At 40.1% G+C, this 27548-nt stretch overlaps 1 protein-coding gene across 2 annotated transcripts; it reads left to right on the top strand.

Moving 5' to 3' along the window:
• Positions 1–51: 51 nt before the first annotated feature.
• TMEM161B (transmembrane protein 161B) lies at positions 52–27328 on the top strand. 2 transcript variants are annotated; one of them, XM_077347552.1, is made up of 12 exons: positions 52–253; positions 9708–9811; positions 12375–12458; positions 14126–14223; positions 15507–15663; positions 18649–18800; positions 19283–19343; positions 21288–21428; positions 22307–22420; positions 24181–24355; positions 25212–25308; positions 26110–27328. In XM_077347552.1, exons 1-12 carry the CDS (start codon positions 251–253, stop codon positions 26385–26387), a joined length of 1464 nt encoding a protein of 487 aa, XP_077203667.1. In that variant the 5' UTR covers positions 52–250; the 3' UTR covers positions 26388–27328. The 2 variants fall into 2 exon arrangements, with proteins under 2 accessions (XP_077203667.1, XP_077203668.1); XM_077347553.1 differs by lacking the exon at positions 52–253 and adding an exon at positions 13595–13639.
• Positions 27329–27548: the final 220 nt, after the last annotated feature.

Here is a 27548-nt window from a genome sequence, read left to right as displayed (position 1 = left end):
TTACCCTACTGGGTCCTTGTCTAGTGGGGTCCTGGTGTGACCTCTGCAGGCACAGGAGGCGTGCGCCCGGGCAGTAGAAACCGGTGCTTGTTTGGGGAGAGGAATTGTGAACCTCTCGGAGTGGTTTCTCCTCTCGCCGCCCTCCTCGCTTCCTGTGCGGCTTGGCTCGCGCGGGAAAGATTTATGTGTTGGGTGTGGGGAGAGTCCGCGAGGAGGAGGCGGCGGTGGTGGAAGCGGAGGCTGGTGCAGGATGGTGAGTGCCGAAGCTTGCGAGATATGTCTGTGGAAGAGCGCATTTGGAGTTATGCTGGAGCAGGCCCGGCCCGCTTGGGGTGGTGAGGGGAGGCTTCTAGAGCTGGAAGGCTTGGGGGGAGGGAATTCGAGAGGTGCTGCTTAAAATGTGGACATTGCAAGGTTGCCTGTACTTCTTTCCTCAGGTGTTGTTTAGCAGGTTGCTCAAAAAGGCTGTGATTGTGCACTGGGAAAGAATATCTCCACTGGGTTCAGGTGTCTGTACCGGCTGTTTGTAAAGAAGGCCTATACAACAGTAGGGAGTTAGGTGGTTTTTTCCGTTGGTTCCTAAAAGCTGAAATAAATATGAAAGGACATTTCTATAATCACTGTTCTCAAGGTTAATAAGAAAAACAGTGAATGCTAGCTAGGACCTTAACTGTTTTCTAAATCTGTGTGTCCATCTCCCCAAAATGACTTGAGGGCATGCTATGAAGTTGAGTGAAATCTGGAAGTGAAATGTGCAGTTGGCTGCCAGCAAATGCCAGCTATCTATGCCATACATAGCTTTACAAGGGAATTAGATGGAGGTATTCTGTGTTAATCTATTGGTGGCTGCTATCCATGGTGACTAAGGGAATCAACATATTCCAAGGCAGTGTAAACTTCTGAATACCAGTGTCAGGAAAAAACATCAAGGGATAGCCTTGTTGTCCTCTGTTCCCTGTTGCTAGTCCTTTAAGGCAGGAGTAGTCAACCTGTGGTCCTCCAGATGTCCAGCATTTGCTGGCAGGGGCTCATGGGAATTGTAGCCCATGAACATCTGGAGGACCACAGATTGACTACCCCTGCTTTAAGGTAGCTAACTGACCACTGGTAAAGCCTTAAAGATCAACAAGGTTTTGGGGGGGCTTTAGAAAGTCAAGGCCACTGTGTAAGACAGGGTACTGTGTGAGATAGACCACTGATCTAATGCAGCAAGAGTTCTTCTTATGTCCTTGTGTCTTCATCATGAGAGCTCCCTTTTTTTGTTCACATCATGGATGTTGACACATAAATGCCATTATCAGAATACAAGATAGAAATGCATGAAACCACTGCAATTTGAAATAATTACGCCCTTCTCAGCATATACTTGTTGATATGTTCACTTTTTCTCTTACAATCAGGGTTTTACTATGTAAATAGGGAAAGAAAATTACTTGCCATTCCACTGGATTAAAGTTAACAGTGATCTCCCAACAATTAATGCAAATTTTGTGGTAGGTTCTAAGTGCAATCTGACATACAGTTTTACACCCTTGATTTCAATGCACTTAGAGGGTGTAACTGTTTAGGGTTATGCTGTGTATCTTCTCTTGCTTTGCTCTTTCATTTGTTAAGTTCTCTGTCTATGTGGTAAGTATGTTGATTGGTGTAGGTGGTGCTTAGTTTCAGCGGGCGGAGTGTATGTAACCTTGATACTTAGTACTCTGCACTAAAGGTTCAAGAGGAGATTGATTAGCTAAGCAGAATGGAATGCAAAATAAAGGCATGCTGAATAGAAAACAATATATATATATATATATACACACACACACACACACACACACACACACATATACATATATAAGGTAAAGGTAAAGGTATCCCCTGTGCAAGCACCGAGTCATGTCTGACCCTTGGGGTGACGCCCTCTAGCGTTTTCATGGCAGACTCAATACGGGGTGGTTTGCCAGTGCCTTCCCCAGTCATGACCGTTTACCCCCCAGCAAGCTGGGTACTCATTTTACCGACCTCGGAAGGATGGAAGGCTGAGTCAACCTTGAGCCGGCTGCTGGGATTGAACTCCCAGCCTCATGGGCAAAGCTTTCAGACGGCTGCCTTACCACTCTGCGCCACAAGAGGCTCTTATACATTAAAGGTAAAGGTAAAGGTATCCCCTGTGCAAGCACCGAGTCATGTCTGACCCTTGGGGTGACGCCCTCTAGCGTTTTCATGGCAGACTCAATACGGGGTGGTTTGCCAGTGCCTTCCCCAGTCATGACCGTTTACCCCCCAGCAAGCTGGGTACTCATTTTACCGACCTCGGAAGGATGGAAGGCTGAGTCAACCTTGAGCCGGCTGCTGGGATTGAACTCCCAGCCTCATGGTCAGAGCTTTCAGACGGCTGCCTTACCACTCTGCGCCACAAGAGGCTCATTCTTATACATTATATATATATATATATCAAAGGTACCAAAATATACTGCTGTCTGAAAGCTGTATTTCTGACACTTAAAACTGATCAAGTAGCAGGAGACATAGAATCATAGAACAATAGAGTTGGAAGGTACCTCCTGGGTCATCTATTTCAATGTATGATCTACTAAGACTCCTAGATCCTTTTTGCACATACTACTGCCAAGTTTCCCCCATCCTATATTGGTGCATATGGTTTTTCCTACCTAAGTGCAGAACTTTACATTTGTCCCTATTGAATTTCATTGTATTCAGTTTAGCCAAGATCATCCTGTATTCTGATTCTGTCTTCTATTGTGTTTGCTACCCCTCCCAGTTTAGTATCGCTTGCAAATTTAATAAGTACCCCTATAATCCCTCATCCAAATCCTTTATAAGTATGTTGAACAACCCAGGACAGATCCCTGGGGGCCTCCACTTGTCACTCTTCTCCAAGAGGAAGAGGAAGAAGAGTTGGTTCTTATATGCCGCTTTGCTTTACCTGAAGGGGTCTCAAAGCAGCTTACAGTCGCCTTTCCTTTCCTCTCCCCACAACAGACACCTGTGAGGTAGGTGAGGCTGAGAGAGCCCAGATATTACTGCTCAGTCAGAACAGCTTTATCAGTGCTGTGGCGAGCCCAAAGGCACCCAGCTGGCTGCATGTGAATGATGACCGGGGAATCAAACCCGGCTCACCAGATTAGAAGTCTGCACTCCTAACCACTACACCAAGCTGGATGCTGAACCATTAACAAGAACCCTCTGGGTACGATCTGTCAACATATAAGCTTGCTGATGTGTATTTATCATCGGGGTATTTTTAAGGATAGTGTCCTGACTCAAATAGCCTCAGACAGCCCAATTTCATTAGACCTTGGAAGCTAAACGGGTTAACCCTAATCAATATTTGCATGGGAGAATACCAATGAATACCATTGCTATAAAGAGACAGGCAATGGCAAATGAGCTTGGAAGGGCTCTCATCTTGAAAACCCTACGTGGTTTTCACTTTTCTCTGTCTGATTGCTGTTGGGACATGTACCTACAAACATAATGGAAAGTGTGAGTAACACAAGTTAGCTGCCATGAGCCAGCTGGACTGGGAGTGGTGGCCTATAAGCCTAATTATAATTATTACAAATAAATTATAAAAGAACCACATAAATGAGTTATATTTTAGGTATTTGTGTACAATTTTAATTGTACTGCCTTTATACAGACATATTCAGGGTGCCTGTTATTTGAACCAATAAAATGGTTTTAGTTTCAAACAGGTTCTGTTATTAGGCCACCTACCTATATAGAATATTCATGTTTATATTTAATATACCTTTGGTGACTGGATGCTTCCAGAGTATACAAGAGAAACTCAAGTGTGTATGGCTATTCACGAGACATCTGACTTTTCACATATTGGAATGATAATGTTCTTTTAAATGTACTCTGGGTCTTATTCAGGAAGGCCATTTTTTGGCTTGGGTATTAAATGTCTTTTCACAATTCCAGAATTATTATCTTGAAGATTAATGTGAAAGTGAGAACATGAATATAATGTACCATGATGTATACACATGACTGCCTAACCAGAGAATTTAGTAGTGATCAGTATGTTGATAATTGGTCTTCTCTGTGGGAAGAATGCCATATATTCTACATAATTTACCAATAGAGCAATATTAAAATGAGCAAATATCTTTGAAATTTGGACATAACACCAATTAAGTATTGTCTAATAATGTGATTCAAGAAAGATCAGGTATGTGTTTGCCACAAACGTTTTAATGCTACCATAGCAAAGACTTCTGTTGTTGAGATACAAACATTTAAAATACAGCAGGGATAGCTATGGCACTCTGTTTTTATGTGCACATAATGATAACCTTGTTATTCCTGCTTCATGTCCTTCATACTTAAACTTCATGTTTACTCAAGAACAATGCAAGTGTAAGTTGTCCTCTAAAGCTTTGTTCCGATATAAGTCAATATTAGGTACAGGTTCTAACCCCCCCCCTTTTTTTTTACGGTAACTCCTTATAGAATTTCACCTTGCTACTAGCACAGATTCTTAAGAGGACCTCTAATTATGGTATTTTTCAGTATACGAGTATACACATTAATTGAATGGCTTTATTCTTTCCAAAAGTCTCAACTTATTAGCAAGCCTTGTTGCTTACCAGTCTCTAAGAAAACATACATAGCATATGGCAACATGAATAGTATATTTTCCAATTGTTTTCAAACCAGACTATATATTTTAAGGTTAAGGAAGTGAAAAGACTGCTAAACTCCTTGTGGGTGGTCTGCGACCACATTTTGGGGGTAGGGGTTTTTAAGTAACCGGAAATGTCTCAGGAATCCCTGTAGTCCTGCTTTTCCCTTCTTTGTGAGTGTGTGTATGTGTGTGTGTGTGTGTGGGGGGGGGGGGCTCCTATGAGACAGATTGGATCCATACTTCTTTACCTACTCAATCCCATTAACTTCAAGAAGGATCAGGTATGGTAGCACTCCAATAACAAGAGATGTTATGATGGAAGAGCCCAGAATACCCTAACATTACCATTTCTGTTTCTCTGTCATGAAGACAGTGTTTTCTGACTCTCCCCCAGACTTATTAGGATCATAGAGTTTGAAGGGATCTAGGACCATCCAATTTAACCTCCTGCAGAATGCAGGATATTCACAACTACCTATCCACCCACAGTGACCCCAATTCCATGCCCAGATGATGCCCCAAAGCCCCCTCTCCCCAGAATCCCAGTCCAATCTGAACTGGAGAAAATTTGCCTCCTGAGGTGAGCCAGCGGCAGCAACTGAGGAAGAGGACGAGGAGGAGCCATGCCCCGGTACCGACTGATCCACGGACTGGTCCCATTCCCCAGACCGGGGGTTGGGGACCACTGTTCAATGTGATGGTCACCTCTAAAATAGATTTCTGTAGCTTGCTGTACGCAGGCCTACCTTTATCCTTGCTCCGGAAAATACAGCTGGTATAGAACGCAGCAGCTAGGATTCTCACAGGAACACCCTAGAGGGCCCATGTTTAACCCACACTCCCAACAGCGTAGTTTAATTCCGTGGTTGAGGCTTAAGGTTTATGTAATCGCCTTCAAGGTCATTCACAGTCTGGGTCCTGCGTACTTGAGGGATACCTTTCTGCCCCCCCCCCCGCCAAAGAGCTCTAAATAACAAGGGAGGGGGAGGGATAAAGACTTGGGTAGGAATGTACATGTCATGGCTAGTGCTGGTAGGAGCTGCAGCATGGTATACCAACTGGAGTTTCCTAATTGTCTTTAAGGGCAAACCCATGCCGACTGTATAGTAGTACTCTGGTTTTGAGGTCACACTAGCATTGATCTGTCAATCCAAGCACCTCATTTGGTATGTATACAAGAGAGAGGATTTTCAATGGCAGCCCTATGGGACAATCTCCTTAGGAAGGTTCACTTGGCTCCTCACTTTTTGCTCTTTAGGAGGCAATTGAAGATGTTTTTATTTAGGGCATCACTTGGTGAATTTTATTAGCAGTTTTGGCTTGTGATTTTAGATCTTCATTTTTCTATGGTTTGTTTTTTCATATATTTGTTATATTAAAAGAAAAAGGATAATATATAAGAAAGATACAGGAAAGAAAAGGATTATATATAACAAATCATAACTATCGGAAATGGCTATACAATGTAAAATAAATAAAAGTAAAAGATTTCTCTCCATCTCCTAATCTTAACAATAATTCTTTAACTATTTTCTGAATAATCTATTTTATGGGCTGTTGTGGGTATTCTGTGTGGCCGTGGTCTGGTAGCTTTAGTCCTTGATGTTTTTGGCAGTAACTGTGGCTGGCATCTTTCAAGGTAGGCATAACAAAGTGAGAATCTCTCTGCCAAAGTGTGGAGTGCATGAATAGTTAATGGGCATTTTGTTTACTTCCTAGCAGTAGCAGCAAGATTAGTGTAAAACAATTCTCCCACCCCCCTCCCACAGCCACCCTAGATGGGATGCACAGCTATAACTGCAGGGACTTGAGTGGCTCAGCTGATCTCAAGCTCTGGCCTCACTCAAAGACCTGCAGAAGTCCTCCATCTTGCAGTCTTTGCAGAACTGTGAAAGCTCTGACAGGGCCCTCAGCTCTTTCAGAAGCTCATTCCACCAGGTCGGGGCCAGGACCGAAAAAGCCCTGTGGGGGGCATAAGGAGACAAGTGATCCCTCAGAGATGTAGAGCCCAACTTGCAAATGGCCTTAAAAATTAATATCAAAACCTTGAACCTGATTCAGGTCAGAACTGGCAACCAATACAGCTGCCTCAGCACCGGCTGGAGTTTCCGGGTCAAGGACAGTGGCAGGCCTGCGTAGACTGACTTACAGAAATCCAATCCGGAGGTGACCATTGCATGGATCACTGTGGCCAAACAGACAGCATTTCAGTAGGGGTGTGCAGTGTTTTTTTAAGTTGCTATTTTTAGGTTTGGGTCTCTCCCCCCCCCCCCCAACATTTGGGATTTCTGAAAAATCCCAGATCCCAATACTGGTATGCTATTCAGATCTGGGATTTTTTGGAAATCCTGATCCCCAACCCCCAGTCCAGTACACCCAGGAAGAAAAATACCAATAATAATTTAAAAAGCCAGCCCAATTCTGGGGTTAGCTTGGCTTCTCATGAAGCTTGGTTTAAACTGGGAAGCAAGAGATGTCAGCCCTAGGAGCTGCTGTGCTGCTTGGAATACATTACTCCCTGTGCACACAGCCAATCCTGGCTGGGCTTGCTTCTCCTGGATTCTGGTTCAAACTGGGCTGCAGGAGAACCCAGCTGCAAGCTGAGCCTACGGGAACGGTCTGCTCTTCACTGGCCCATCTGATCCTCAGACTGTCTTCTGCAGTCCCTTTAAACTTAAAAGGGATTGCTGCAGAAGCTTGACAAACTACTGTATTCAAAGCTACTCTGCAATTCTTGAATTTATCCAGATTTTTGTTTTGGGGGGGGGGTCTCAATTTGCCCAAGAAAACCTGGGTACACTTGAGATGCTGAAATCTACCTGAAAAATACCAGCAATGTATTATTATTATTATTATCTTTCGATTTATTGCCCGCCACTCCCTTACGGCTCGTGGCGGGTTACAACATTTTAAAACCCCCAATAAAATCCATTAAAAACCCTCAGCAACAATTACAATATAACATTATCGGTTAGCAAGCTAACCTGGCAAGATAGGCTAATCAACCTCCCCCTCCTACTATATTTTGAATTTTATTTTCACTTCGGGTAGATTCCAGTGTACACCCTTACATATGAGCACTGTACACCATTACAACCTTTTAAACATATTTAGAAGTTTGCTTATAGCTTTAAAACTAACTAATCACTTCCAGGAAATGAACCGTACAATCTGTTTCTGGATTGCTTTGAAGGAGTAGAGTTCAAGTGTCTTGAAAGACATTTCCTCAGAATACACCTGTAAATATGAGTAAAATGTTTGAAAGTGATTTTTTATTAGGTCAAGGAGATACTTCTACTGGCTTTGCATATGAATGTGGGGGGGAATAGGCTTCTAGCCTAGCTTTTTTCCTGAACCACTTCATCCAAATATTTAGAAATTATGAAGCCATTTCTAAAGTATTTTAATTTCCTCCAAGAGGAACATGCACTTCTTTTTGTCAGTGTTCTCTGTTGCCGTCACGTGCCACATTGTTGAATATTCCTTTGTAGTAGGCTTAGATCAAACTGGAAAGTAATAGATATTCTTTAATTTTTCTCATATATACTATTGACCAGTTTAAGAACAGGCTAGTATGAGTTTTTCTTTGGGGAGGAAGTTCTTTTAAGTATAACCTGAAACATGTGAGGCATGTGTGTTTTAAGTGGTTTTACTTGAACTGGTGTGGGTATGGTTTTTTAAACTTGTCAGGGCCACAGACATTCCTCAGTAGGTGTCCCACCAAGTATTAGAGATGTTGATCTACATGGCATATTTCATATATCTACTACAAAAATGCCCAAGGAGACTGGTTGTAGATACTATGTAAAGCAACTTGGAATACCAACAATAGTTGTTCCATAAACACTGTTGAGTGCTTGTAATATACCTTGTTGAAATACATACCCATTGTTGTTAGGCTAAACTGGTTGGCCTAGATAGTCCAGGCTAGCCCGCTCTCACTAGGTTTTGAAAGCTAAGTGGTGTCAGCCTTAATTAGTATTTGGATGGGAGGACCACCAGTGAAGTTCAGGGTTGCAATGTAGAGGCAGAAAATGGCAAATCACATCTGAATGTCTGTTAGTGGAGAGCAATTTGCTGATGTCTTCCCTGCTGCTACAGTGCAAAATGTCTTCTGATCCTGGTGGATAGAAGACCCCAGAAACCACATGGGGAGGGAGGAGTTGGAGGTCTGCACCAAGAAGAAAGAATCAGCGAACATTTTCTCATTCCCCTCAAAGAAGTTTTAAATCCAGGAACTATTTTAACAGTCATTCAGCAATGATAAAAAATGTGGACATCCCAACTTCCTTGATGCCTTATTCATACATTGGCCTACTTCTTAAGCAGTATTTTTAACCTTTAGCACGAAGTGTACAGTCCTGCAAATTATGGTTGCGTTCTCATGCATCTCTTCTTGTTGTCCTTATCCTTGTTAAAATTATTGTGTGATCCAAATGACTATGATTCAAAGTTAAAAAGTCTAGAACAGCTTCATTTAACAGCAGCCTTGACTATACTAGTATTTGTCCTGGTAAGCGTGTAAAATGCATGTCTCCCAACACAATGGATATCTATTGAGGAGTCATGGTCAGTCATTGCTTCCCAGCACATGCTCTCTGAATGTTTAGCATCATGTATCTCTGTGGAACATGCACTGGGTTATTCTTCCACAGAATTTGCTGTATCATATGCTAGTTGATGTGCCATGTTATATGAAACAGCTCTTAAGAATAGTTGGAACAAACCAAAGTACCATTCTGAATGATTAATTGGCTCAAAGTAATCTGGTGAGTCATTGCCTCGGTAAGGCTTTGAGTCACAGCTTTTCAGATAAAATCAAGTGTTTATTCCATAGTGGTATTTTGAATATCAAGTATTAGATAACTACAAAACTTCCTTTTAGAATAGTGTTAATTATGTGTGTACAGTTGTATTTTTGGAGAGTTGTATTTTTATGCAAGGATTGAGACTAATGGTAAAGTTCAGACAGACAAAATATTACATCTTCATCTGTGAAAAGTAGGTTTCAATATAGGAAAGTTTGCTCCTGAGCTCTAACATGCATTGGCTTATTCTTCTACAGGGTGTGATAGGTGTGCAGCTGGTGGTTACCATGGTGATGGCTAGTATTATACAGAAGATCATACCTCACTACTCTCTTGCACGGTGGCTTCTCTGTAGTGGCAGGTAAGATAAGAGAAGCTAATCATACATCTGACAAAGTGGGCTCTAGCCCCTGAAAGCTTATGCCATTATAAATTTGATAGTCTGTAAGCTGCCATGCTTCTTCTTGTTGCAATTGTCCTATTCAATGAGTTTCATTTTCAAACAAATTGTAGCAGTGCACAGATTTTGAAGTTTGATTTTCAGTAGAATACTTGCTTTCCGTTTTTTAGTGTCTTGCCTAGAGAGTAGCACTGCATTTTAACTTTGGATAATATTGAGCACTACATGCTGTGTCATTACATATCTTGTTTATGGATTTACCACTTGAAAGGTTCAGTGTTCTTTTTGAAGAAGTCAACGTGTCTGTTCATTATGTTCTCATTTCTGTTTGTTATAGGAAGGATATCATAGTGGTTTCTACAATTAAAAAGTGTACCTCTTATAGATGGAAATCATAATTGAAATTAAAGGAAGATGAGATAGCTTATCCATAAAACATAGTTCAGATTCAGATTTAGTTTATTAGTCAGCCATTGGCCATTTCCAGCAAATTGACTACAGTACAAAAGTCAGTTAAAATTAAGACATCAAACTGATAAAATCATAGGGAGTAATAAAAAGTTACACAGATGAAAGGAACCATAATGATTAGGGTTTTAATCCTAATTGCACAATTTGGACCTGATTTTCCTGGCTGCGAGAGCAAACAGTGCAACTCTGTTGGTAACATAGTTATTAATGACAACCTTACTATTTGTAGCAAATCCATAGCCTTTTTAGATATTCAAGATCAGTTAAATTATCATTATGCTACAGTTGTTTTTAACAGGAACGGTTGTGGGTGCATGCGCTATAAAAAGAGTTCAGTATTGTTATAAATTTCCATTTCATTCTAGTGCAATTCATCATATGCAATTCAGAAAGAGTGAAGTTTTAGCAACATAACCTTCCAATATGAGAACTGTTATGTTATCAGTGCACTGAGCCTCTACAGAGAGAGAATAATTTCCCCCCTAATTTGAAGTAGATTAAAGCTGCTCATCAAACAATCACATCTGTACATGTTGAAATATGTTCAGCTCGTGTATTCAGCTGGTTAGGTTTACTAACGAATGGCTTCCCCATTGGTCTTAAAATATTTCTGTCTCAGTAGCAGTTGATTCTGAGACATCTGAGCCAGGGGGTGGGTTGGCAAATATGAAGGTGGATTCTGAATCTAGTACTCATCAGCTGCTGCTTGTCAAACCAGACAGTTGTTGAAATACTTCACTGGAGATCACTGGTGAAAGCAGGATGTAGGCAGAAGAGATGCTGCTTCAGTGGTCTTTGCTGTTTGTTAAAACAGTAGCATCCTTGTCTGTCCTTTATAGGCTCCTGAGGGATTTTAGAATTGTTCGTGGGTATCCTAGGGGAACATTGTGGAAGTGCTCTTGCTAGTTTAGCTGCAGTAGTCGAAATCTTATACATTACCAGTAGCTGGGTGTCTGTGTGCTCTTTGCTAAGAGCCTCATTTTCTTTGCATAAAATAAACTGCAAATAAAAATGACACATACTTTTTAGTATATGACATTGATCTTGTATGTTTTATTGTGAACATCTTGAGTTACTGAGAATGTGATATTTTTGCTGACCGCAGTAGCTATGGCAGGCTATCAAAGTTTCTTGGAGGCCCTGAATGGGTGGGAGTTAATCATTATTTATTTATTTTTTAATTTGTTAAACATTTATCAGGTGATATGACCATATATGATCATGTCGACCTCCCCCTTGCTCCCAAAATGGCCAATGATAGACACAACCTATAGTATTGCCAAGTTCTGTGTAGCAGTGATAAACATTTGCAGTAGAATTGTCTGTTTCAAGTGCACTGGACAGCTGTGTTTATGTACATTCTTATTACATGTTTTATTTTGTACAACAGTGTTTTAGGATGTTCTAATTTCTGGTTTTAATAGATGTTTCACATCATCTTATGCTGGTCTATGACCATAATAAAAGAGTCTAAGTCTAAGACCTGGAGGGGATGGGAAGGGAAAGGGCCTTGGGTGGGCATGTATACAACCGTGCTTTCCAACTGCATGATTGCATCACTTCTGGGGTTTCTCGAAGTCTGAAGAATGCTTCAGCAGTTTCTCAACAGTAAAAAAGTTGAGAAATGCTGAGCTATGGTATAGAAGAGAAATGTAGCAAACTGTTCAGTAGGCAAACAAGTCAGTACTGTGACTGCATCCCAAAATAGGCCTTCTCTCACCCCACCCTCCCAAAAGAAATCACAGGAGTCTTTTATTATCACTACATGTAGTTGAATTTATTTTTGAATCTTATTGGTTGAATCACTGGGCTTTTTAAAGCTGGAATGTTAGATGCTCCTTATGTGAAATACTTTTCATCAGTGTACGTATGAACGTAATTCTGATGTGGATACTTATTACATGTTGGGCTATGAATTAGGAAATCTGTAAGAGTTAGTGCATCTTGAAATGAGTCATTTGCTAAGGAATAGTGAAACAAATACTTTGGTATCCAGACTGATGAATAACATGTATTTCTGCTGGTGCCTGTTTGTTCATCATCTTTCTTCCAGTTTGCAATGGTGTCAGCATCCCACAGAAGAAGAATTACGCATTCTTGCAGGGAAGCAACAAAAAGGCAAAGGCAAGAAAGACAGGTAATTGAAACAGTTTGGTCATTGCTATTTTGCAACGTCATTTTCCTTTGTAAAAATGGGGTTGATTGTCTACTCTCCTAATGATTTTTGAGAAGGGATAGAAAGAGCTGTTCATGTTTTACAAATACACCAATTCCTGCATATTCTTGTATAAGTGAATCCCAATTGAATTTATTGGAAATTAAAGGCAGGGGAGGCACATTTCCCCAAGTGCTTTTCACTGTTCCTGTAATAAGAGAGAGTGGCCTAACTGGATGGGAAGAAGAACTACGCAGTTTGAATTTGCTCTGCTCTTCTGTGCTGTAAAGAGTTGGCCGTCTGGGAAGAGTAGCCACGTGTTCTCAGTGGCCCACTGAAGTATTATATCAGGAAGTGGTGAAAGATGAAAGAACGGTAGCTGGAGTATTAACTTCCTTATTATTAGAGCATCCCTTGCATTTTTTTAAATTCCATTGAGGATACTGGGAACCTGTTCTCCTTTCAGAAAGGAGCCTCATATCAGATACTCAGAGGACTTCTTTCCTTTGCTTTTGTATACTTAAGATTCTGTAGATTTCTAAAAATTCTCTACAGCTAGAAGACAGAAGAAAATAAGTTTGGTATTCTATGGTATGGAATCGATTTGCTCTAGTACTCCCCCCTATGAGAAATTACATTAATATCAGTAGCATGACTTACTTGTCTTGAGAGCAGTTATATTATGTTGGCATTATTTACACTTAATTTTGCAAGTGGTCATTTTATACTGTTATGGAACATTGTTCTTTAAAACTTTGTTGCTAGTTTATTTGCACAGAGCAATATGTTTTTACTATTCAGCCAATTTTCTAGCCAAAAAATGTTCAAAACAGTTAATGCCAATTAACTGTGCCATAAATTAGTAGACATGTTCTTCCATGACGATCATGGGGGAAGTGTAATTATGGGGGTGAAAGGTAGGGGATTTTTAATTCTTTTGATCCTCCTCTCTTCCATTTAAGCATTGTGGGGAGGGATTTGAACTCATTGAATATATTCCCTTGCTCATTCTCACTTCACTGCTCAGATGCTTGTTTTATAGATAGATCTGGACTCAGGCAAAATGCCCGCTGAGCCCAATTCTACATTTTTCTCTCTCTACCCCCCTTTCACTTCAGGTAGGAGAGATGTACCCTCAGACACAGCATGCTAGGTGGTGTACTGTGAGTAAGCCTAATTTTGCCCTTTACCCTTGCCCTCCAGTCATTCAAAGGAGAAGTCATGTCTCCGTACTTGTACTACCCCAGATAGGATGGAATTCATGGATCCTTACATTTGGTTCAGCAGCCTATACAATTAATTCCGTTGTCTCAGTTTAGGTCTAGCATTTCCAAGTTGCTTTTTACTACTTGGGATGTTCCTTAATAGCAGAGAAAACAGTCGCAGCTTTGTTTTTAGTCTCCACCTCACTACCGTATTTCGCTGCAAGTGTTAAGAGTTTCTGCCATTAGCTGAATCTGTCTCTTTCATGACCCTATTTCCCTTGTGTTCCCATTGTTTATTCAAGCAGAGTCCATATTTTATTACTCATCCTCCTTGGACTCTGAATGTGGGTTTAAATAAAACTGTTTTGATAGCTTTAATAGCTGACTACGAATGTGAATGGTAAGGCATTATGAAACTGTTTTTTGTTATGTGTACCTTTACAGGAAATATAATGGTCACATCGAAAACAAACCACTAACCATTCCTAAGGACATTGATCTTCATTTGAAAACCAAATCTGTTACTGAAATAGACACCTTAGGTAAGAGTCTGTGGCCACTTTAAATGAGAGGTGGAAAGGAGACACAGGGGAGATGTGAAGGCTGGTAAAAAGTTAAAGGGAGTGTGTGTGCTATGCTTGCTTTCATAGTTTGAGCTGTATCCTTGGGTTCCAGATGTAATATGGTGGTAGAAACCAGTTTTGCAGAAAAACTGAATTGCCTGTAAGTTTAAGAACCCCTTATCTCAAAAATGAATGAGCTTTTGGGGTCATATTATTTGAGGGGAGGGTTATGAGTTACCATTGAGAACAGGGATGTGCAAAAAAAACCTCTGGTATTTTTCAGGTTTGGATATATAGAACCCCCAAAATACTAGTATACCCTGATATTCCCAAATCCTAATACCGGTTTGGTATTTGGATTTGATAAATATTTGGGAGAGGGGTGCTTTTTTTGGGGGGGGGGGACATGCCCAAGTAGGAAAAAGATTGGACCAGGAGGTCCAATTCTATGGACTACCTCAAAGAAGGTGCCGCCATTCTCCATTGTTTCCAGTGGAGGGGGGAAGGCATTTAAAGTTTAAAAGAGAATGCATCCCTTTAAATTTTAAATGCCTTTAGCAAGTCATGATAGCGGAACAGGTCAATTTCCAAGGCATTTATTGGACTCTCAGTCCCTTTAACTGCTTGCTCCAAGCTGACAGTTCACTCTGAAGGCATTTAGAGCCCTTTAAATGCATCTCAACTGTGGCTATCAGGTGGTCACTTGGATAGATGAAAAATGGAAGGGGGGAAGAATCCAGCTGAATTAATACCCCCAAAATATCAATCAGGTGTTTATCTGGATGCATGCTTCTAGATGAGAGTTACCATGGGATCTGTGTCAGGTGATAGTACTGCCTTTTGTGGATTAATTCAGGGGCGTAACTTGATGGCTCTGTCTGGCTGTAGAATTTCTTGGATGCTTAAGAATGGGTGTGATTAACCTAAAGGCACCAACCACTTTGGCTATTCTGTATTGTTTGAGATGTCATTGAGTCATAAGCTCAAGGGTCTCGCAGTTTCCTTGTCTCCTGAATGGGAGTCAGGGAAAGAGAAATCCATTTGATTTCCTTGAAAGGTTCTAATGTCATCTGGATGGTTTTAGATAGCCATGTCTGCCTGCATTAGAACAGCTAGATTCAGTTCCAGAAGAACCTTAAAGAACGAGAAGGTTTGGGGAATATAAACTTTTGAGAATCAACGTATCTAAAAGCTGTTGCTGCCAATGCTTAAAAAATGTTTTATATGCCTCTTTGATACTGGATGACCCTTTTCCCTTTCAGCATTGCATTACTTTCCTGAATATCAGTGGTTGGTGGACTTCACAGTTGCTGCTACAATAGTGTATTTGGTAACCGAGGCCTACTATAGCTGGATGAAGCCCCTCCAAGAGATGAATATTAGCATTGTCTGGTGCCTGCTTGTTCTCGCTTTTGCAATGTATCCTTTTATGGTTAACTATTATGATAAACACCATGTGAAATATTTTAATATCTCATAAAATTCACAGGAATTAATTTGTTTTTCAGTTGAGAATAAAAAGAATTACAGTAGGGTTGATCTAAAACATGCTTCGTCATTACAGCGTAATGTATTATCTCAAACAGATGAATCCTTTACTAGAAGCACAGGCAACATCCACAGTACTGCAGAGTAACGTTGAGCTGGCTATGCTTGCTAGATTCAGAGTGCTGATCAGTTATTTTTCTTGTATGCTGCAGGCATTCAAGAAATGAGTTGTGGCAAACCATATGCTAGCCTAAGACTTGGTTCATGTTGTTGGCTTGTAACCTGTAACATCCTTGAGCTGAGCTTTTCACTCTCACTGCATGCCATTGAGCCCCCTGGAATTCTTTGGGGGAGGGATCAGGAGACTTCCATGGATAGCATGGAGGCAAGTGAGTATCTGATGGGGACTGGCAACAATTCCCTCCCCCTGCCTAAGAAAAATTTCTATCTTCTGAAACAGATGACAGGGTAAAAGCTACTCCACTCACCCAAAATTTCTAAGGAGTCTTTGTCTTTAAAAGTATCTCCTTTCAGGACATTCCCTATAGTTTAAAGCCAGTACCCTTTATCAGACTGAATTATTTGGTCTCCCTTTTTAATTATAGCAGTGATTTGTAAGGAGAAAATACCCTAATTTTGATAGCTGTTGTTGCTCAGAGACATAAATACTCCTTATAATATCAGGCATACACTTGACTGCTTGAATAAAGCTGAATAAAACATACTTTCAAATCAAGGTCACCCCAGAGTTTTTGCAAGGTGCTGCTCCTTGTTTTGAACCTCCTTATTGTTAAAGCAAGTTAAGCAAACAGTGACATGATAAATTGTACATCTGTGTCTGTTTATAAACTCTACAACTGTCATATACATGATTTGAAAATGTAGCCTTTTACTTTACTTGCTAGTTATTTGCATGGTGAATGTTATGAAATCCTGAATCATAGCATACTAGTCACTAGAACAGAGCTTTAAAGTAGCATTTTAAAAATTTTCAGTTGACTCTATATATAAGTGTATACTAAATAATTGGGCTGCAGTAAAATTAAGGTTTCCATCTAGAGTTGCAAGTATAGCACAGCATGCAGCAGAAGTCAGTTATGAATAGCATATACTGAAAGGGGCACTTGTGTGCAGACAGCCATTGTAGTAGAGTACCAGCAGCAGCAATCTCTATATATAGCTCTTTTCCTGTCCTTTGTAAAAAGATCTCAGCAGGTGCCAGCTTTTGCTTGCAGGTGCCGGCCTTTGCTTATCTGCAGTTTTTGCTGTTAGAAGAGACCCTGCAAAATCTTCATACAGAATATTGCCTATTGGGGAGCCAAACTGCTGATTGCTACCTTTATCAATTGTGTAGGTGGTTCTAAAGTATTGTTCTGTTGAACCTTTGGACATGCATGTGCTTAAAATAAAGTGTTTCCATTTTGAATCCAGTGGAACTAGATAGGCTGGCACCGAAGGACCATATCCTGTATTTTAGTAGTGGGTATCCTCTTTTTGCAAGTCTTAAATGTTGTTCTCTACTCTGAATTAGAAACAAAATTGGGAAGACAAAAGGAAGGATGGCCATCCAGGATGCCATCGTGGTACTGTTAGAGGGATCAAAAGATAGTGGTAACACAATTATATGGGCTGCTACCACCCCCACCTCCATCCCCACTTGTTTGGTGTAGTGGTTAGGAGTGCGGACTTCTTTCCTTATACCGCAAAACCAGCACTTTAGTTCCTTCCCCCACTGTAAACTGATAAAAATCAAAGAACAAACAATGTCCAGGATCCCCCACAAAGTTCTCTCAATGGATGGGATTTCTATCCAGAGGTTTTCCTTGCCTCCTCCAGCCTAAAATGCCCTCTCCAATAGGTCCTAGCCAGTTTCCTTAACTGCTGCCAACGATAAATATGTTTAGTGTCACAATGACAAGCAGGAAGAGCTGAGAGATGATCCAGAGTCAGCCCAAGGAATATGGCAGTTTCCCATTGAAGCTCTAGATGAGATCTATTTCATAGTTGGGTGCACTAAGGGAATAGCTGTATGTTATTTTAGACCTCCAAAATTGACAGTGTAGTGATTTGGGTGCAATTGTTAGATTAACTTGTTGAAACTAAAAGTTTGGATTAATACTCTCTGATAGTATTCTGTAGTATTGTGTTGATTCACTAAAAATAAAGCTAAAGGTCCCCATTAATTTGTCTTGGAACATTTATGCGGGTGGCATAAGACAAGGAAAATAGTCTGTGACATCATGGCCTCAAATGACCTTTATGTACTCAGTCTTTGAAAACGAAGCTGTTAAACTCTTTAGATTCTGATAAGTAATATTGAAATCTTCAATTAGCTAATGGAATATCAAATGTGTCTAATTTCTTAAACAAGTGAATTTAATTAAAATGGAAGCTGTGGGCATCTACAGTTTATCTGGCTCCTACTGAATTGCTTGTATTAAAAATGAAAGAAAAGAAACATCTGTGGTGATCATTGATCCATGTTGTGCCCAATCTCAAGCAAGTACTTGGCAATTGGGGTGGAGGGGTTATACAGACTTCCAACTAATTAAATTAAACTGACTTCCAGCTAATGACTGAAATCCAAGCAGCTACTCTTAGCTTTGGGCTTTTTTGATACACAGTATCAAAAGCTGTTTAAAAGTTATAGCTTCTTTAAGACTAGCTGATCATTGCTTGCTGCAGGAAGGGTTGGGGAGTGGATACTGTTTATGTACCTAAACCCAGTGTTTAAAATCAGTAGTCCTGTTCTTTGGAACCAAGTTCCTCCAATTCCTTAGCATTTAAATACACAAATGTATTAAACAAATGTGTTCACTTCACTCTCTGTACAGATTTTTTTCCTACAGTGCCAATATATTGCATTTGATTCTTGGGACTCTACAAAATGTGATTTCCTTGACTCTTCTCATGTAGCAAAATATTGTTCTCATTGACCACACACTACTTCAAAGTAGAAGATGCAGGAGAAAGATCACTCTGTGTAACGTTTGGATTCTTCTTCTTTGTTAAAGCAATGGCAATCTTAATAGTAACAGAAAACTATTTAGAATTTGGACTTGAATCAGGTAACTGCTAAAATACTTTCTTATAGCAGTATTTCAATTAACTTAACCGTAGATGCATGAGGAGTTGCTTCATTTTTGCATGCAGTGCAGCTTCTGTTGTTATTGTCTATTACTATCACTGTGGTCTCCTTTCAGTTTTTAACTTGTTTTCATTTCTGCGCACTTGTCCAGTCACTACAGTTGACTGAAGTACCTCTCTTATGGATTGGCTATTCTCTGGTTGTGTTCCAGCACTATTTAAGATCAATGAGATTTGTTCACTGCATTCCCAAAGGATATATATTGCATCCTTTAAGAACTAACATAGCTGCTTCATGGTTACAAACTGTACAAAGGAATATTGTCAGACGAGCCTGTTAATAATTCTATTGTGACATTTTCATTGTCAAATGGAAAAAGTCAGGCACTTGAAAACGTTTCTAAAATGTTGCTAGCATTTTGAAAGTCGGCATTTACCATGTGCTAAATTTTTCCACCTGCAGGCTTCTCAAATTTTTCAGAAAGTGCTGTGCAGTTTTTTGAAAAACAAGGATTAGAATCACGGTAAGTATAACCTACCAAATGCTAGACAAAAATGTGCGAGACTTAGGAGATATTTTAAGAACAATGTTCTCTAGAATGTGTTTTTAATTCTCTTAAGGACTTTGGGTCCCTAATCCAAAGACACATGTACAAAGAGCTGCAAGTGCAGCAAATTTCTTTGTTTTTCTTGTTTAAAATATTTATATTCTCTCATTGGCTGTAAAACTCCATTGAAGATTTCAGTATTTTTTCTACAGTAGTTCTTGCTGCAAAATCGGGCAGCTCCTAAAACTACTGGAAATGACATTTGGGACTGGCATGGGGTGGAGAACGAGAAGCTGCTCTTTATGCCAACTTTAGAGACTACAGTATGATGCAGGATGGACATTGCTCTGGGACCTTAGATTACCATGCAGGCACTTCCTGATGTACTACCAGCCACTACTCTCTACTTTGAATTGATGGTAAACGCTCTTTTGTAACCTACGTTCCTAGGCTGGAGCTATGTTACACATTTCTTTGTAGAGAGGAAAAAGTGACAAGGATTTCTGTACCTTTAATAGCTAGACAGACTTTCAGCATGAGCAACTTATTTTTTCTTTGCAGTTTTCCTACCTGTTCAACTATTTAAAAGATACAGAAAGCCAACCTTTCTCCCTGATCTTATTGCCCTAATAGACAGGTCAAAGCAACTTGCAGCTTTTGATGATATTTCTTCACTGGTCCATCATCAAAGTTGCTAGGTAATCAGTGGTGACCACAAGTTTAATGAGCAACTTAGGAAAAGAGTTGTGCTATTTATCACATTTGCCCTAGTTTCCATTCTGTGTTGTAGTACCTCCATGGCACTTACGTAGCAAGGGGGTCTGCAGTATTTCCCTTCTCATGCACACATGCACGCATACTTGCACTTGTCTCCTGTTATTACCTTAGAATAGAATCCTAGAGGGCCATGCAAGCCATTTGGTCCAACCCCTTACTCAATGCAGGATCAGCCTAAAGTATCCTTGTGGACCCCCTTGCTGGATTTTAGGAAAGCTTTGCCTCTGTCAGAGAGGAAGCCAAACAGTCAAGGTCCTGGAAGCATTAGTTAGCTATCAGTTCCAGCCTATGGACCGTATACTTGGCTTGGTTATTTATTTTGTACTGAACATTTTATACTACCTTTCCACCCAATCAGATTCACTAGGGCCCATTATGCACGGCCGCCGAAACGGCAATTTCGGGTCAAATGGAAAACACGGAGGGGGAAGAAGCGAAGCAAACCGCTTATACACGGGATGGGACGTAACGGCTGCAAAACCCAGAGTAACCGATTATGCACGTGACGACCCCAGCGCCGCTTCTGGTTGCGCCCCGGTCACCCGGAAGCTGCACTTTCTTCCGCGTTTCGCTAACGCAGCTTTTTCGGCGGCATTCACCGAATCTGCGGCCAGTTGCAGCCGGCTCTGTGCGTTATCGGTGATTTTAGTCGCCGCCATTCCACCCCAAATGTGCGCTATCCCCCCTGTGCATAATGGGCCTAGATGGTGAACATAAAAAACATTAATACATTTAAATACAGTTAAAATATAAAATTCAGTTAAATAAATAAATATAATAAATAAATATAATAAATAAACATAAGTATACTAGAAGGGCTAATAACGGGAATGCCAAATGAAGCAAAAGAAAAATCCTTCTTTTACATTGACTGCCCTTTTTGGGGCTGTTTTTTAAAATTAATTTAATAAAATAGGCTATTACTGTGGAGTTCGGTTTACCATTTCAAAGTTGTTTTCCTATATGATGTATCTGCATGATTTCAGATTTCTGATTTTCAAGCATAATTCAGTAACAGGCTTATTCCTCAAGAGATAAAAGGAAATGTGACTTTGGTAGTCGTTTCCTCTCCCATTACTGTGCGAGTAGAAAAAGCAAAATATGTGCCATGACTTTAACTAATTGATATGTGTTTCTTTCTAGGGGGCCTGTTTCTAAACTGACATTCAAGCTCTTCCTAGCTGTCCTTTGTTCTCTTATTGGTGCTTTCTTGACATTCCCTGGATTGCGACTGGCTCAGATGCATCTGGATGCTTTGAGTTTAGCACCAGCAAAAATCACTCAGTAAGCTGCACCATATAGCTTAACTTACTTCCATCCTGATCTTCCAATAGCAGCCTTTATTTAGAATTTCTTCCTTTCTCAAACAAACTGCTGATCAGTGTTTTGGGGCAACTTACATAAAATGCAAGATAATGAAAGTACTGTTGATCTTTCATCAACTTGTGAGTTTTAGTGGACTAAATTTTTGATCAATGGTTGACTTCTGCTTTCTATTCTGATAACTATGGAGCTCTTCCAACAGTGTAAGTGTCTCCTCTGTTAGCAGAAGGCTTTTTTTTTACATTAGAAGAAAGTGCTGCCAGAACAGATCCATGGGATCTAATAAGTTGGCTTGTAGTCTGATATTCCAAAGTCTACACACTTTTTAATGCCTTAGACCTCATAGAATTGTACACCTCAGCTCATGAAAATACCTTAGCACCATGGATTACTAATTCCTCTTTCAAGGAGGGCTTTCCTCATTAGATTATCTGTGTTAACTTTATAGAAACCCTGAATTTTAACACACCATTTGTTGCAGGAACTTTACATTTCCACGAAAATTCTGTATGACTTCCTAGATCATGAACCAGCTCAAGGGGGAATGTTGTAGAATCTTACTGAGTTTAAGATTGAGCAGAAGCCCTCTAGAGAAGTGTGTGTGCATTCTCAAATTGTCATTCAAGAACCACACTATTCTCCAAGCTTCATAGAAACCCCCAAGACGAAGTTTTCTTAAAGACAGATTAAAAACTGCCGCGGCAGCAGTGCTTTTTCTTAATGTATTAGAATTAGAATACTTGCAAAGTAGTTTGTGCCTGTCTGTTTTCTAGTCTGTGAACTTGACCAAGATGTTTTCTGTGAGAGTAAGAGTGTTTTCTTTTGTTCTTCACTTTCAGAACTCTGCTGCACATAAACTTCCTGTCACCCCTGCTTATGGTCTTATTGTGGGTTAAACCCATTACAAAGGACTATATAATGAATCCACCATTGGGGAAAGAAACGGTGCCTTTGTAAGATGCTTTTGAATAATCTGTCATGTGAACTAATTGTGTGTCAGTCTAAAAAAAATCTTGATAACTGTGCTGACGGGGAAATAAAGTAACCATATTTGAGTTCATACTGATTGTTTAGGACCAGGGAGTGTCCTACCCATTATGGAAGTTGATCATTCACCTCATTTTCATAGTTCTGTCTGTAGTAATTTGTAGAAGAGGTTGGTTGTCTTACATACTGTATAATATTCTGTGGATATTATTTGACACATCCTAGAAAACAGAGGAGCTACAGATGTCTAAACATATAGCACCGTGTATATATGTGTGTTCTACTGTAAAGAGGAGAAAGGCTGAAAGCAGATTTGGTTAGTCCTGGGTAACTATCCTTATCCATTGTTCCTCTTAATATTTGTGAAACAGCCCTGGGGGTGGAGAGTGTCCTGGCAATTCAAGATGGAATAGGGCCAATCAGGGTGTGGTCAGCGAAGCTGGCCACACCCTGATTGGTCCTCCCTCTCCAGCTCCCACCCTCCTTCCCTGGACGCTAGCCATTTGCTCTCAGACGCCTGAGAGAGAGAGACACAGAGAGCCCTGCCACACTGCAAACGAGCCCTGATTACCAGCTATGACTCCTGCTGCGAGGGAGAGCAAGAGACAGAGACAAACTGCAAATGACCCTTGCTTCCCTGCTAGGAAGGAGCCCTGATTATCTCCTATGGCTCCTGCTAGGAGAGAGAGATCTGCGCCTGCCAGTGTCCCCTGGGTCCTAGCGTTCAGTGCATTCCTGGTTGAAATGGGCTTTCTTGCTAGTAATGTGATGTTTTTGAAAATGGCTGGAACACTGAAGACTTTCAGGAATTAGTGTTGCCCCTAATTGGCTTATTTAGCCTGTAGTCTGTGTGTATGTGCACATAGGTGCATGCTAAGCACATAAAAATTAGGTTCCTTATTTACTTTACATCCACTGAAGATAAATTAAATATAATTACCATAGTTCTGTAGTATTAGAAGGTTGCAATCGCCCGTTTACTATAATATGTGTTGTATGGGCATCTGACATAGAGGTTGGAAGCTTCATTTTGCCTTTCTAAAATTTCATACTTAATTTTAGAACTGTAAATTGGAGACTGAGCCACTTGGGGAAAGGAATTAATTCGTAAGATTAGAACTTGCTTGCCAGGCCAGTATAAATTGTACAATCTTTGACCAGCTCTTCATAACAGTGAAAGAAGTATTGAATGGGATAATTTCAGTATGAGAACAGAATGGTTTGAATGATACCTTGTCGCAGCTTGACATTTAATGGAGTTGGAATTGAAAAGTAGTATAAAGCTTGAAGCAGTTAAGAGACCCTATGCCCTCTCTAGAACATTACATTATTTAAAAACAATATTGGCACTCTCCTCTTCAACCCTATTGCTTTCTAGAATAGACTGAGTATATCTTTTTCTTATTTTCTTAAACCTGGGCAAGAAAATAACTGAAGTGACAAACTCTTAATTTATTTACTTGGTCTTGTATGGTAACCAATATCCTGGAGGCTCAGAATGGTAGCCTGTTCACTAAATTAGGAAGGGAAGAAAATTTGCCACATCAGCATAACACATGTTTAAATGTAATGCATAGGTTATATCGTTAGTAGATACTTCTGGTTACTCCTGCCTGAAGGGTATAATTCATTTCAGTACTGCCATCAAGTTTATGTAAAACCTAAATACTTGACTAGTACAGTGTGAATGACTGAGGAAATCATTGTATTCTATTTTAATCTGCAGAATGTCAGAAGCTACATTTGATACTCTAAGGTTGTGGATTATAATTCTCTTGTGTGCATTGCGGTTAGCCATGATGCGCAATCATCTCCAAGCCTATCTTAATTTAGCACAGAAATGTGTGGATCAAATGAAAAAGGAAGTTGGCAGAATAAGTACAGTTGAACTGCAGAAAATGGTAAGTATTTCAAAACAATAATGAACGTGATGTCAAGATACCACAGACTTAGCTAGAATTCTTTTTGCTGCATTGCTTATGGCTTTTGCTCCCAAAGTGAACTTTGATCTGTTCGTAACCCCCTTCTGAACAATGGTACAAGAGACACATCTCTTAATTTCTGCCAAGCACCCCACACCTTCTTTCAGCTCAGTTGCAATGTCTCCATTTGGATTTAATCCTAAAACAACTAAGCCAGTAGTTACAGATGTGGTTTCAGGGATGACCACACAGTGCGCTCATGCATGTGTTAGTAGCTGAAGAATCTACAGTTGTAATCTCTGGTGAGATCAGATGCATTAGCTACCACTGCCACATGGATCACAGAAGTTAACAGGCACTGCTTAATGGTAAAGTATCATGATGGCATGGTGTGTGGAAAGAACTGCTTTAGATGGCTTGGGTTAAAGACCAGAAGACAGAGAGAAAAAGCTGCAAGCAGTGGCTCTGTGGTTTTCCTGACAGAAAACTTAATTTAGCATTATGGCAGCAGGAGGGGTAGGTAAATGTCATTCGCTATTCACCTGCTTTCCAGGAAGTAATTGCTACTTGATTCAGGGAAGTACATGTGCAAATGTGTGCCTGATGCAAACCATATATTTACCTTTGGGAATTAGGAGAACTTGAAAATGAAACAGGCTCAATGGCTTTTACAATGGCAGCTCTTGCTCTTGCGGCTGATTTCTATAGCACTGGGTATTCTAAGCGACTTTGTTTTATCAGCTGTGCTTCATTGCTGGCTGCGATAACTTCTGTGATGTCAGTCATACTACATTGTTTTGTACACCAATTCATCAAAGGTTATTGTTGCTTTTAGGTGGCCAGAGTGTTCTATTATCTTTGTGTCATTGCACTTCAGTATGTGGCTCCTTTAGTAATGCTGCTTCACATGACACTGCTGTTGAAAACTTTAGGTAAGGAGTATCCATTATATTCAGGAAACTGCTCGCTAATTTTAATGACTTCTGTAGACATTATACATTTCTGTTCAGTGTTTTGGAAAAAGATTGCAAACTTTGGAGCAATGTCTAGTCTCTCTCTACTGTCTCTCTGCATAGCTAGTTCCCTCTCCGTTCCATATCCTGGAACAGCTGGATAACAAGATGAGCTTACATACCACAGCCAGTAATTCAGCAGGCTGTTGCTCATACTTGCATATAAGTAATTGAATAATTGAGTGTTTTATCAGGCTTACATAAAACTGGGACTCTGATAATTGTGTGAAAATTGCACATGTATGTGTGCTTTCTGTGTAGGAGGTCTTAGGTGTAACTTTTTTCTATTTTGCAATTAACTGGAAAGAAGCATGGGGTGTTGATTCCGCAATTACTTCTGCCCCTAGAAGTGTACTTACCATCCCTTACATTTAGAACTCCCCCCTGAAAAGGCACACATTTTATTCAGTAGTCTCCTCTAAGTTAAATAAACATTTTATTTATTTTGAACTTTCAAAAGCCTCATGTGGACCATGTGTGTGTGCCTGGGTGGGACAGCCATAGACAAACTAATAAGATGAAAATGCATATAGGGGGCTGTTCAGCAAGGAAGAAAGAAGAAGAAGGAAGGGAAAATCCTGTGAGGGAGGGTGGGATAAGGATGAGATTGCCTTAGGTATTTTCCTCTATCCATATGGTGAAAGTTCACCTTATAAGCATGTAGGTAGAAATGATCAAGGAAAGACGCTTAATATTAACTTTTTTTATTTGTTTCTCTAGGAAACTACTCCTGGGGCATTTATCCAGATTCTGCTTCAGATTCTCTAGTGGAGAATAGCCCACTAAGCAACTCAGTAAATGCAGAACCTTCATCTGATGATGGAAAGATGCAGCTAACTGTACTAGAACTGACAATGGCACTGGGTAGCCTGAAGAACATTTTTACTCCACTCTTGTTCCGAGGACTCTTGTCCTTTCTCACCTGGTGGATTGCTGCTTGTCTCTTTTCTACAAGCCTTTTCGGTTTGTTCTATCATCAGTACCTGACAATGGCATGACCCAACGAAGATTTAAAGACAGACATTTAGAAGCCTGCATGCCCCAAAAGAGGCAGAAAAAAAATGAGGAAATATAACAAAGAGAAAACATATCAGAGCTCTCAGGCAAATGTTGGTGGAAAATGTTGGAAATCACAAGGGAGTTTTTTAACTGGTTACCTTAAGTGGTAGGTAACTGCTGTATTATTAATGTTGGTTGAGTTGCTTTGAAATATGTCCAAGGACTTTCGTTTTCATTAGCTCCTTGTTGCCCTGAAAACACTTGGGTATTCAGTCACTGATTGGCTGACCTTGGTGGTGTTAAGGTACTGGTGTGGTAATAATGGCAACAACTTAGAAAATAAACTTGCAACTGAGCCATACAAAGGACTGGGGGAAATCATCCTGTTGGGAGGAAAACTGTGGCTTACTGTTCTCATTAAGAGCAAATGAATCCAACAGGACAAAACAAATACTGTATATTACAGTAAAGAAAGCTGTGTGGAATAGAGATGATTGTAAATTAAAATGCATGGACTTGGCAGGTATTCATGCCAAAGGACTTATTTACATGTTACAGTTGAGGGTATCCAAGTGCAATATTGTGTCCCTTGATATGGATGAATGTTCAAAGGTGCGTAGTTACTGCAGATTAAAAGCTCTCTCCCTGTTTAAACGCACATACTTGAAACCAATCTTTCATGTGTTAGGGTACCATAAAATAGCAAGGAAGGACTGAAATTTTTATGGTAACTTATTTGTCTACCCCTCACTCTGCACATTCATGCATTAAAGTACACAATATGTTGTGGCATCCTTTTCCTGAAGCAATATACCCCATAATGTAATGTGTCTGGAAGTCCTAAGAGAAGAATTTTCATATTGTAAGAATAATATTATAAAATCTATTGTTTCAGTCTTAACAGTCTTTTTAAAGATAATAAATGGCTATATGAATCTTATGGATGTTCTGTATTGGTGCTGATATTTATCCACAAAATCCATTTGAAATCTTTTGTTCCAGTGTGAGACAAATCTCATTGTCTTTCACCACAGTAATCTGGATCAACTTACTGGTACTGATCAAAATCTTTTAAAACTGACTTTAAATATAAGCATGAAGAAGCTGAAATTTCCATATGAGGCCTCTGAATATATGCTGTCCTGCGGCATGGACAGACA

Source organism: Paroedura picta, chromosome 7 (assembly GCF_049243985.1).
Source record: "Paroedura picta isolate Pp20150507F chromosome 7, Ppicta_v3.0, whole genome shotgun sequence".
In the NCBI taxonomy this organism is placed as follows: Eukaryota; Metazoa; Chordata; class Lepidosauria; order Squamata; family Gekkonidae; genus Paroedura; species Paroedura picta.
This window is presented reverse-complemented; position numbering and strand designations above follow the sequence as displayed.

Excerpts from the sequence above, each read along its gene's own strand:
- TMEM161B (XM_077347552.1), top strand. Across the intron at positions 19,344-21,287 it reads AAACAAGGATTAGAATCACG|GGGGCCTGTTTCTAAACTGA; the intron begins GTAAGTATAACC and ends GTTTCTTTCTAG. Across the intron at positions 25,309-26,109 it reads ACTGCTGTTGAAAACTTTAG|GAAACTACTCCTGGGGCATT; the intron begins GTAAGGAGTATC and ends TTGTTTCTCTAG.